This window comes from Kryptolebias marmoratus, linkage group LG14, assembly GCF_001649575.2.
Source record: "Kryptolebias marmoratus isolate JLee-2015 linkage group LG14, ASM164957v2, whole genome shotgun sequence".
Lineage (NCBI taxonomy): Eukaryota > Metazoa > Chordata > Actinopteri > Cyprinodontiformes > Rivulidae > Kryptolebias > Kryptolebias marmoratus.
This window is the reverse complement of record NC_051443.1, coordinates 21,884,340-21,897,422: the sequence shown is the minus strand read 5'-3', so window position 1 is coordinate 21,897,422 and position 13,083 is coordinate 21,884,340. Positions and strand designations below refer to the sequence as shown.

The 13,083-nt window shown below is 37.5% G+C and overlaps 2 protein-coding genes across 3 annotated transcripts in view; one reads left to right on the top strand and one right to left on the bottom strand.

Annotated features, from left to right (window-relative positions):
• il11ra (interleukin 11 receptor, alpha) overlaps positions 1 to 6,489 on the top strand; it is a 37,454-nt gene extending 30,965 nt beyond the window's left edge. For both annotated transcript variants that reach the window (XM_017410409.3, XM_017410408.3), the window contains 4 exons: positions 155 to 253; positions 1,637 to 1,739; positions 1,845 to 1,942; positions 2,496 to 6,489. In XM_017410409.3, coding sequence (XP_017265898.1) covers positions 155 to 253; positions 1,637 to 1,739; positions 1,845 to 1,923 — 281 coding nt within the window. In that variant the 3' untranslated portion in view covers positions 1,924 to 1,942; positions 2,496 to 6,489. The remainder of the gene's footprint in view (positions 1 to 154; positions 254 to 1,636; positions 1,740 to 1,844; positions 1,943 to 2,495) is intronic.
• Positions 5,828 to 12,097, bottom strand: tmem267 (transmembrane protein 267). Its single transcript, XM_017410476.3, has 3 exons — positions 12,003 to 12,097; positions 10,378 to 10,842; positions 5,828 to 10,237 (listed from the first exon to the last, which is right to left on the bottom strand). The coding sequence occupies exons 2-3, from the start codon at positions 10,783 to 10,785 to the stop codon at positions 9,902 to 9,904; spliced, it is 744 nt and encodes a 247-aa protein (XP_017265965.1). The 5' UTR covers positions 10,786 to 10,842; positions 12,003 to 12,097; the 3' UTR covers positions 5,828 to 9,901.
• Positions 12,098 to 13,083: the final 986 nt, after the last annotated feature.

The window sequence follows — 13,083 nt, the reverse complement described above, 5'->3', positions numbered from 1 at the left end:
TAACTCACCTGTGTGCACACATATATACACACAGACACATACACATACACACACACAGGCGGCAGGGGATAAATACAAAAAATACATATACATTAAATTTAAATCCAAACCTTTGTTTATATGTCAGTGGCTAACCGTGTTTCTCCCTCTACAGCCCATACCAACCCTGACACCCCAGAGGACACTGAGCCTCTAGACTATGATGATGATCTCTTCATCACAGAACCTAAAACTTCCACAATGAAGACACCAAGTGAGGCTATTTTTTGTTTATTCAGAAAAATAAACAAGCTACAGTTTTGTTCAACAGCAACAATCCTTATGTTATAGTTTAACAATAATGCAATTACAGAAGACATTTTTGTAATATTGCTAACATTAGTTATTATAACTGTTGATGGTATTTCTATTATAAAACAGGTAAATATATAGTAATTTTGCTGCTTTTATTGTTCCTGTGTTTGTCCTGTTATTGCTTTTATCAGTTAAAGGTGATTCATAGCTTCCTTGCACATTGTAGAAAAGGTTAATACCAGACTGTTACTGTTCACAAAAATAGATTTGTGCATTTTAGGCTAGCTTTTGGTAATTAGATGTGTTGTAAAATGGCATTTGTTCATCTAAAGTTTTACCTAATTTTATAACCCGGTTATGACCAGGAGATGCTTTATGTGTTGACGTGAAGGTTTTTGTATTTAAATAGAATCTATTTACATTTCATTGTAACTATATATCTCCTCAGTCTGGTTTAGAGTCTTATAATTTCAGCTACAGGCATTATGGCTAAATAAAAACTACAGGATGAGCATTGTTTTATGTCTTGTGTTTTTTGGCAGCAACAAGATACCTAATCAGTCATTAAAAGCAGCACTATTTTCAGAACCACTATTTTCACTTATTACAGTGCACCTAGAACCATGTATGTTCATGATTGGTCTCATCACCAAATTGCATATAATTGCAGCAAATTGCGCCTGCAGGGTGTTATGTTTTCTGCAGTCCTATTTGTTTTCTGGATGAAAAGTTAAGTAGATTGCAGCTCACTTATACACCACATGGGGAAAACCAAAGTTAAAAGCAGCCTGCAGTTGCAAACATGCTCACACCCACATGGAGTGTATACCAGGAGATAAGTAGGGGTTAAACATTCTTTAGGAATAGATGTCTTCTGCTTTTTGGAATCTGCGTGTGAGCTTATCATGTGCAGATGTGCTCACAGCTTTTTTCATTTGTCTCTGTTACTTTCACAGAGCAGCACGTTTCTACTATTTTTGCTGTGCATGTGAAAAAGTTTTTGTTTTCCGAAGTGTAATTAGTGCATGTCTGTGCAAAAGCTGTAACGGCAAATTTAAGACGAGCCTCTAACCAGGGAGCGATTCAATCCAAGACCACACAGTTTGCTTGTTTGTTTGTTGTTGTTTTTTGGGCCCCTTTTTCTTTTTACCGAACCATGAGTTGTTGCCTATCTGTTTATGACGCTAATAACTTTTTGACCATCTGTTTTTTTTCAGTCAACTTTTGCATCATCTATCAACTTTCATATGTCTTGCCGTAATTGTCTGTTAGCTTTTTCGCATCCAAATTGCTTGTTTTGCTGATGTCCACTATCATTTGCCTCCTTCCTCTTCCCATATAGATACTGTACCTGGGGATGAAGGCAATTTGGGTCTGGTGATTCTGCTGGTTTTGTTCTCAGTTTTTATCCTCACCACCGTCCTTTCCCTCATCTTTATTGTATGGTAAGCTGCACACAAACATTCAACATACAGCCCACAGCTGTGTCATCTGTCTCTTTCGCTCTCTCTCTGAGCACAGTTTAACATGTTGGGGTTTTCTTTTCCCAGGATGAGGCAGAGGCGGCATGAACACGCCACCAAACAGGAGCTCGCCTCTATGGTCAAGATGAAGTCAATCCCGATCTAAGATGACCCTCATTTTCAAGGTAACTCAGTCTTTGGAGCAACTTTTTGTTTGCACATGTGTTCTGTACATATGTAGAGTAGACACTGGTGGTGACAAACTATTTTTATTTATTTTTTGGTTTGTATGGCAGATTTATTTGCAGATTTTGATGAGAAGCAGCCTCTATGTGTGAAGTTAATTAAAACCTCAACATCTCAGATATAAAGAACTCCACAGAATTCCCTCAAATGAGCACTAAGCCAGTGAGAAGAGTGTAAGATTTTATGTATTATTGGGATCAAAAAAATGGTTCAAAGAGCTGCTATAAACAACTTAAAGGCAACCCCTCAGATAGCCAGCCAACTTTTGATTATAAGGCTAGCACACACACACACACACACACACACACAGATTATAACCCTGTAAATATGCCTGCATGTCTTCCATCCCACTCTTTTTTTAAATATGTGCTTTCAAGGCAGCAGTTAATTACATGCATAATTATGATTTATACATGTTTTTTTACAGCTGTATTTTCTTTTTGCTTGTCTTCATGTGTCCACTTCTTTTTTTTTTTTTTCAACTCTTCTCAGGTTGAGTTGAAGTGTCAACTATCTGTCAGCTGGAGAAGTGAGTAAACATCAGACCTGTTTTACCACTGAGACACGCTGACCGTCTATTTTCAGCCACAGCATCCAGGATAAACCCATGGAAGGGATACTTATTCCATATTTCACACCTGACAGCGGGGTGAGTTATAAAAAGGCTTCCCTGGACATATTCAGTGGTGTCATCTAACTGAGCTGCCCGTAAAGTTTCAGAAGACTCCAAACGAGCAGGAAAACAGACCTTGCTCTCTTGACTCCAGCAGTGTTTACTCTTTAATGGACCGAAGGAGAAACCTTGCACCAGGGACATCTGATTTTACTCACAAATGATGCTGCTTCAGGGGGGATGAATCTTTGTGCCTTTTAAGCAACAAATCAGGACGAGATGTGCAGCTGCCAACCAGGAGAACATAGGATTTACTGTGGAACAGCTTGTCTGTCTTCTATCACCCAGAACATTTCACTTTTTTTTTTTTTTGTTGTTGTTGATTTTTTTGGTAAGGAGGAACATAATCACTTATGTTCATTCTTACATCAACTGACTCAATGCTGTGAAGGAAGCATAAACTCTGCCGGTCTGTGTGTGTGTGTGTGTGTTTGTCTGTGTGTGTCTGACACCAAAGCAGCAATGCCGGGCATTAGGGCCTCCGCCGAGGAGGGGGGTGGGGTTAGAGAGCAATCTCGGCACATGATCTTAAAGATTAGGGTTCAGAAATGGCAGGCTGGGTAATAAAGACTTTATCTAGTCTATGATGAATAATTTTATGTTGCATGATATCATGATAAGTTGCATGAATGATTTTATGTCACATTATCTTGTTGTTTTGTCAGTCATTTTAAATCTAGGTAGTGTTTTTTTATGTTTCTTATATACCTCTGTTTATCCATCCACAATTAGTATTTGTGTGACTGAAAAAAAAGGAAGAAAGACAAAGAGAAACTGGCCTTTCACAAATCACCAGCATTACAATATCACATAATTAGTTAATATCAAATTTTACATTCTAGATAATAAAAAAAAAATAGAAGCTGAACTCTGAATCAGCATCTAAATTCACTGTCAGTTATTTATAGTGTTCTTTGTTCTATAAAAATATAATATAAAAAAATATATAAAAACCTTTACATTATATATTTTTTTCCAGACTGCAAGGTAAAACCTGCACAATAAATTTAAGAGTTAAAATGTTCTAAAAAGCAAATGTTACTGAAAAAATCAGTTTAATAAATAAAAAAGGCTTTAATGCCAAGGCATAATTGTTGAATTCAGTTGAGTAGTTTTGAACACAGTTTTTGTTTATGTAAATATATATTTTTTCTTTACAAAATAAAATTGTTACAAATGTAGGTTTAAAACCTTAAACCTGTTAGCTCAGATTTTTTTATTTAAAAAAAAAAAGAGTTTTTAAGCACTTTGTTTTACATTATAGTAAAGTGGTAGAAGCATCCTAATTAAATGGTATGTCTCACTGGGATGGCTTCCAACTGTGGCAAGCTGATTTATCACACATTAGATCAAATGGGTTCCTCAAAGTACCTTTAACTCCATCCATCCATCCATTTTTTTACCCACTTCTCCATTCCGGGTCACGGGGAGCTAGTGCCTGTCTCCAGCAGTCACTGTGTGAGAGGCAGGGGACACCCTGGACAGGTCACAAGTCCATCCCAGGGACACATGGAGACAAACAATCATTCACGCTCTCACTCACATCTAGGGACAACCCAGAGTAAACCCAGGTGAGCACAGGGGAAGCCATCCTGCAACCTTTTTGTACCACCCACCTACAACTCTTCAAGTCAAAATAAATACTAAATTTAAACTTGATGAGTAACAGTTTGGTATTATACATGTGAGTTTCTACTTATAAGAATTCTGTTTCAGCTATCCTTAAAGTTCATTTTAAAGTGACATCATTTGTTCAAGAAGGAAGACTGTTTGAAGCACAATGCTGATAGTGGATAGGACAGATGCACAAATTCTGTACATCTGCAGTTATTTACTTCCCATCTGTTAAATATTTCATTGATTTTTTTTTTATATTAACATGCTAAATTTACATTTCCCTAATACAAACTCAGTTGTCGACACATTGAAATATCATTTTAAGATGGAGGAATGCTATTATTGATATCTAAAAAAAAATGTTATTAGAGTTATAAGTTTGGTTTGATTATATGTTACAACAGCCTTCCATACCTTTGTTCTTTTGGAGCAGCACCGGAGCATGTTTCTTTCAAAGCAAACAGATGACGATGCAGGACGTAGAGGATATAAAGGTTAAAGTAGAAGCTGCAGATTTAACATGCAGCTCATTTCACATAAAAGAGGATGTATGTGGACGGTTACTGCGGACGTTAGCGTGTGGTCCTGAACGCTTTATTAAATGAAGTGGGTTTGGGAAAACGAAAGATATTTAGCATTTTTGGAGAGAAACAGTAAAGGTTGGAATATTAACAGACACACATCAGTCACACAAATAATTTTGTGGAAGATTATTATAGGCTACAACGCATTAAGAAACTCTAAAATTGTGAGTTAAATAAGCCAGTTAACATTTTAGTGTAAACAAAAAACTGACTAGATTTTTCTCACTTTATACATGTCTCAAATTCCACTGACTCATTCAAACAAACAAACAAACAAAACAACCGTTTATCTTGTGAGTGGCCAGAACTTTCCTTCTGAAATACCTCTTGTGCATTCTCTTTCTTTATTAACTTTATTTCTTGTTATATTCTTCTGCTAATGCAAACTTTTTTGTTGATTAATTGACTGACTGTGTACTTTCAGGAACACAAGGTGCATCTAAGTCAAACTTTCTCCAGTTTTGACGACTGTATGTTCTCTAAAGCTAGCTCCACATATGTTGCATGGATCCAAGCAAAGCTTACTTGTATAATACTATTGTATATTACACTTTCAAAAAAAAATATGTATACTATAGTGTATTTGGTGTTTATAAATCTGTCCTTTGGGGTTGATTCACAGACATGGGTTTGCTCAGTTAGGAGAATGTATGATGCCTAACAAAATGATGTGACTGATGTGAACTCAAAGGTAAAATCTGTTCATTAATTAAGAGAAATTGGAAAAAGACTAAATTATTTGTTAAAAAAAAGAAAGAAACTAGCATTAGTGACTGCGGATAATCCATGTCTGTCGAGCTTTTCCTGCATTGTGTATTTGTATGTTTCTCCCCAGTTATATGAAGCTGCGTTACTGTACAGTTACTGTGTGAATGATGCGTTTACTGAATTGTTTTTCATCTAACATGCTCAGTTTATTTCTTCCCTGTCACATGAACCACAATTGAGTCTTTTTTTTTTTTCTTGCTCATTTTTGGTGTCACCACCCACTTGTTGTCATGTCAGTCTGTGTATTCTGTACATTCAGAAGGATGACCATGATTCAGAAAATGTGTGTATTTATTCTTCAAAAAACATTTTTCAGATTCCCTGCCAGCTCGTTCGAGCTTTATTCTAAAAATGCTATTTTGTACAACAGAACCTCCTAAAAGCAGAACCAGGTGCTGCAAATTTGACAAGCAAAGAGAATATTTTCACATCTTTTAAAAATATTTCAAGCATTTTGATTAATTGCATCTGATCAATCATCCTTAAGATGAACTTTTTTTTGGCAACAATGCAGTTTCATTGACGTTTATCTTTGTTCTCAGTGGTTGACAGTCATTGGCTTTCTTCTTGTATCGTGTGAACCTGTTGAACGCATTTCTGGTTCACTCTTTTTTTATCGTTTCATTCAGTGTGTGTCCTTCTGCAGTGTGTGAGACCCGATGGAGCCTGTAGGTTTTACATCCTACAAGTCAAACTACACTCAGGCACCTCTCAGATGTATATGATCGGGTTTTTTTTGTTTCGTTTCTTGCTTTGTGTGTACAACAAAAACAATCATAAGCTGTTTTTAATTTCCCCCTTTTGTGCTGGTATGTTTCTGTGAAATAAATACTATTTTATCACATTTTTTCTAGAAAGTTCTTTATTGTTCATAGTTCTTTAAAGACTTTTCTCAAGTTAAAACAGGTTATTTTTTAGTTGGTTTTTGTGATAAATGCCACTCATCCTTGATTAATACTATATTTGTGTTTGTGATATTCAACCCCCTCTTCACAAAAAATAATAAAAAAAAAAGTTAATTTCTAAATGTTCAAGCTGCCTTTTGTGGCCTTTAAGGTCCACTTTATTTTTTAACTGGAAAGAAATTGAACTGTAGGATGTATGACTACAATAAAAAAGCAAACAAGCAGGACTTGAACTTAGAACTTCTGTCAGCCCGCCCCAGGGCAGCTGTGGCTACATTGTAGCTTACCACCATCAGTGTGTGAATGTGTGGATGAATGGGTGAATGATTGTAGTGTAAAGCGCTTTGGGGTCCTTGGACTAGATAAAGCGCTATATAAGTGCAAGCCATTTACCATTTACCATTTAGAAGCTATAAAAGCCCACTTCACTGTGATGATAGCAACAATAGGAATTACATAATCTTTGTGGTGAAAGTCCTTGACTTTTTTTTTTAAACTAACCAGCCAGTTGGTGTATAACATTAACTCGGCTCTAAAAATGTCCCTTAAAAAAAGCAGCGACAGCAGTTATTATTACTTTACACAGTGAAGGCGGCTCTGTCAGTCCAGCCTCTTCCTTCCTGCTGGATTCAGGATATTCCCAATTAGCACCAACAGCTCAGCACACCGGCTTTAACAGAAGAACCACTGCAAGTACTTAGCAGTGAAGTACTACAGTACATGCACTTAACTCTCTATAAGTGAGGTTGTCGTGGTTCTCAGACACAATACAGAAACAGGGTCACTTTAACACTTGACTATTAGGTGTAACTTTTCTTCCACTTTCAGTGGCAAATGGTTGCATAAGTTTTAATGTCCTCTCCACAGCTTCCAAATTAAAGGGTGGTCACATCTTTCAAAATCGTAAGTCTTGCTTTTAATCTTTTGCAATTAGTGTAAGAAAACCAGTCGCATCAATCATGTCCCACGCTTTAAGCTTGGCTTTGCTGTGTCCCACTGTCCCTTTTGTTTCAAAATAAAAGCGGAGCAAGTTTTCTAATTACCAAAATGTTTGTTTTTAGGATGATGTAATATTTTCACATTGAGCAACTACATTAACTGTCAGGACCAGAACAGGAAGCCACGGGAGACGAGATGCACGCTTACTGAACAAACAAAGAGCAGGATTTCTGCTGTCATTCGTCAGCAATTTAGATTTCGCTGATGATTGAACGCTGTAGTAATGAACAAAGTTACTGTGACTCACAGAGTCCAGGCCAAAACTCTGAAGGCAACCTAAAAAAAAAAGAGAAAAGACTTGTTTTATGTACAAAGAGAATTTTTATACAGGATATTTTATTGAGACAAAACACTAAGTTTGAACTATCTTGGTACTATGTATAACTGCTCACTACTGGAAAAAAATTCACATTTTGAACAAAATTAACACTAATGAAAGTTACAAAGTAAATATAAGCAGCAATAAAAGTTTTACTCAAAGTGATGCATTAAAATGAGATGGCAGTCATTTGTATTCCTTCAATGAGCACAAACCTTCATCTCAAACAGGCATAAAGTTGGAATAGTGGTGAAACCCTCACAGTGACTTCGACTGTTACACAAACTTCCTCTGATGATGTCTTTGTACCTTAGTACTGATAAAGAAAATGAACAACTAGAAGACCATTTAACAAATTAAGTGCTCCTAAAGTAAAATCATCAAGAAAAATACAACCTGATTGACGTTTCTCACCATCACTGTCCTTTTTGCAAAAGCAAAAACTAGGAGAAAAAGAACCAAAGCTCTAGCAGCCATCTAGTGGACAACAAGGGTTACTACAAGCTGCTGCGAGCCATTCAAGAAAATAAATAAATACAATTTAAGGGGAGAAAGAAATAAACTGAAGTCTTTACATATTTCCGAATACTGTAACCTGAAGCTGTCCAATTTAACACATCAGCTTTTCTACAAATACACCTTCCTTACATTCAAACAACATATTTCTGAAGCCCAGCACTAGATTAAAATGTATTATTATGCATATGTTAAAACGGTCTGCCACACTAAGGACTTTTCCTCTAAATAGTCTGTGTCTTAGTGGATGGCTTAACCAGTTTAACTGTCTTATTGTAATAAAAGAAACGGTTTATGTTTTCCTGCAAATTCTGATTTAAATCACTGGAAATCCAATGATACAGGTTGAGAATTTTAAGGGCAGCAGAACAACTGAAAAAGGTTTACTGCAACAATCTACAACAACATATTCAAACTATTTATAGCAAAATGTGACCTTAAGATTTCATGAGTAAATAGCATACTATTCATCAAAACTTTAACAAAAATTGTTAAAAAAACCCCAAAACAAAACAAAAAAAACAACTCAGCCTCTTGTTCTTATTTTTTTCATCCTTACTGTGTTTGGTGTAAAAGGAAGCCGGTAACCAAAATCGAACAGACTGACATTTGAATCATCTGTTAAAACATAATAGCAAGAAAGCCACAAAACCAGCTGAACTGAACTGAAGTGCTGTGGCATCTTTACCAGCTCCACAGAGTAGGATGTGGCGTTTCCAGCAACACCAAACGGTCAAATATCACAAGCAAACGAGAAAAGCTGCCACGCTAGGCCGCTTCAACCCTCTCCTCCACTTCTGTGGCTGACACAGTTGGCAATGAGAACTCTTGATTAGCAAAGAAAGGCTCTGTCAGGAGAAAAGCTCCTCTAATAAAGATCTGCAGATAAGTGACAGATATTACACACACACGTTTTGTGGTAATTACAGTGGATTTGTTGTTCTGCAGAATGTGAGTAATTCAAATACAAAAAGCTATACATGTGCGTTTGGATTTCATTACCATTACAGAAACTATTTTAACCCACAGAGGGATGACAGTGCTGAAGCTGCTGGATGCAGTGAAATAGAAAGTGACACCATGTGGGTGTCATTTTACAGCCTGTGGTCGACCTTTGGTTGACTTTTCCTTGAGTGTTTGCAGGATGAGGCTAGATAGGAAAAGGAAATCCTAATTTTCTCTCAGGAATTGTTCAATAGTCGGCTGGTGGGAAGAAAAAAAAAAATCACAGCTATAAAAAACTATTTAAGAAGGAAATTACTCCTCAGTTATTGATTAAGATACAGTAAAACCACAGAGGGAAATTTTAAAGAATAAATGATTGGCACTCATATTGGAATGTTCCTTTACTTGACAGATATTCCCATTCTTGAAAAGCATTTTACAGTTAGCGTTATTTTTCATATAAATTGAAAACCTTCTCATAATTCAAGTGCTTTACACATTTTCCTTCTTTTATTTCAAGTATTTAAAAGTTTTAAACCTCTAATCGGACGTCACCTGTGAGTCAGCAACGCCTAAACATCGATCGCTACTCCGTGTTTCGTGGAGATCACATCCCTGGTTCCCGTCAGGTACATGAGTACTGAGCACAGGTGAGGAAGCGTTGCCGTGGTGCTCACGTACAGCCAGTAGGGGATGGGAGCGGTGTTGCCGAACGGGCAAACCCACAGGCCGTGGCGCACGGCGTCCCGGACGTGGTGCGTCGTCATGGAAATGAAAAGCATCCACGGCAGGGAGCACCAAGAATCTTTGAGGCGGCCGATCCACATGAGGAAGCGGAGGGTGAGGCAGATGACAGGGATGAGAGAAGAGCAGTGGAGGGGGGGACGATGAGGCAGCGAGACGGCAGCCTGAACAGACAGAGAGGAAGGGAGTTAACAATTAGCTTGTCAGAACTTCCTACTGTCAAAATAAAATGAAAATAATTGACATAGAAGGTACCCAATCATTTGTAAGAGTACTAAAAACCATCAACAACTGCAGATCTAACCTTGAGTGAGAGAGATCCAGCCATGTAGAAGTGGTCGAGGTCTATGATTGATGCCAGAAGCCCTGCCAGCAGCACCTCATACAAATCACTCCTTTTCCTCAGTCCAATCACAACCGCCCACGACCACAGCCCTACCAATCCGTGCGTGGCATTGTCCAAGACGGCGCGCAGCCACAGGTGGTGCTGAACGGCAGACAGCTGAAGCGTGTGGTCCGCCACCACGCAGAACATCCCGAGCCCCGCTGAAGCCAACAAGGAGGGCGAGCTGAATGTCTGCAGGAGGGCCTGGGCTTTCTCCGCCTCCACGGCCAGGCTGAGAGGTACATGAGCGCCTTCGCCCCCGAGGCCCACCCCCAGCAAGGGGGACGAGGACGAGGACGAGTCGAGCTTGGAGTAGAATCCTTGCATGTTGAAAGATGGCTTGAGGAGCCAATCACCAGAGAGAGTCAGCAAAAGTCAAGCAGACTGCAGAGAGAGGGAAAAAGGAGAACTGAATGAGATAAAACCTCGGTCGACTACCACAATCCTGAATGAATCTGTGGCTCACATTTTTTATATATTAAAATAAGTCAGTCACTCAAGTTGATATAAAATTATGGTGAGAAAAGTCTGTTAAAACAAATGATAAAGTGTCCACAATCATGTGATAATGTGACATTTGGTCACTCTGGTGACAATTCAAGATTATAAACTCTACTGCTCACAGAAGGGCAGCATGAGCAGATCAGGCATGTGGAGCTGGAGTGTGCAAAACCTTTAGGATTTTTGAGTACCACAGTCTAATAATTTCTTCACAGTCACCCTAAACAGAAATAAGATGCTGTGAAGATGCTAGTTTGAGCAGAATCTCCAGATGATCTTCATTCAGACTCAGAACATACCATCCTCAACATGTTTTATTATTACTCCTTCATCTGCTAGCTGCTACTCATCTGAGGTTTGATTTAACTAAATGTATGTATTTATTTTAGCAAAACACGCTTGGTTCTGTTATATCAAGCAAACAATTCTATAAAACAAAAGCAATAAATGTGCAAAACTAACAAATCAAATATCAGACAATGGGCCCAAGGCTGCCAATAACAATTAACTCTGAACCATAAAAAATAAGTCATGTTTTAATGTCTCATGTGACTGAATGAAATATGGGACAGCCACCTCTAAGAAGACTCACTGTGTGTCTCTGTCGCTCATGTAACAGCAGTCCCTTCTTAAATAATAACTTCAAGTGGTTTAGTCCAGAATCTGAAAATTTAATTAGCTGTTATTTTTAGCATCCTTCCGCAGCTTCACCCCCGACAATTCAGCTTTTCTAGGTTCGCTTCTAAGTTAAATTAAATACTGAAAATAAAGACATGCAATTAGAAAAAAACAGGCTAATTTCAGATAGCTACAATAACATGACTGATAGCTTTGAGGTAAACGGCCAGCAGGAACGAGCGAAGTGTTGCTTTGTGTAGGCGGTCAGGGAGGCTGTCACCACTAACTCTGCTGAAAATATGCACATTTACACCATATCGCATGTTTTCTTCCACGTCACGACACGATATCTGATAGAATATTTGTTTAAAAACATGTTTTAGTGTGATTTAGAGAGAGTAAACGAATGAAATCAGGTTACTCACCCCATCGCCTTGCATCGGTTAACCTACCGCTGAGCTTCACTCTTCTTCTACGGCGATCCTGGAGGTCGGCGGCGCTTTGCTGCCACCAAGCGGTGATGAGCGGTATCAACAGGTAAGTGTTACTCAAAAGTAAAATAAGAAATAATCTGAAATCAAAAAGTTTTTTTCTGTATTATTATTATTATTATTATTATTATTATTATTATTATTATTATTATTATTATTATTATTATTATTATTATACCTCATTTACCATGAATTGTTTGTCTTGCTTTGACAAAGAAGGTGATAAACAATGTCTATAACTATTCAGTTACTGACATATATGACCTAAAAGCTTTGCCAATTATCCAAATCACAGAAGGTGTTCCTGCAGAGGATGTTTTATCAAAGTATTATGATAGTAAGTTCTTTCCGCCACTCCTTTCTTCAGGGGTTGACACAGTGAGCAAATGATTTGGCAATTGTTTTAGACCAGATGCCCTTCCTGCCGTGACCTGGATTTGAACCTACAACCTCAGGATTCCAAGACCGCAAAACTGATCATCAAGCCACCACAGCCCTTTTTCAAAGTCTTTTGATGCAGTCATTAAAATGTGTCATGTTTTAATGTTGTTGTTTCATTTATTTTTACATTGGCTATAGTGCATTAAAAGTGTTAATTGGATTTTGAAATATAATAACCAAATAGCAATATGTGGAAGAGTGTGGTTGCAAAGCAAGCAAATAAATAAACAATCCTACCTCCAGAAGTTCTAATTTCAAATGAGCAAATAAAAGTAACTCTTAAGGTCTTTTTGGTTATTTTGTGTTTATAGTTTTTTATATAAATTCTAGCACTGTTTTATCAATTGATGAAGCAGACTTATTGTCCTATGAAGAAGAAAAATTATATAACTGTACAATATGGGACTTTTGTTGTAAGTATTAAAATTTCTAGAACACGTTTTTTTTTTCTTTTTGACAGAAGTTTTTAAGTTGAAAAAAAAACCAATGTTGACATTAATCACCACAAGAGGGCGGAATAGACCACAGTATAGCTGTTCAGCACAAGTGTCAGCCCTAAACATTTACAGTTCAT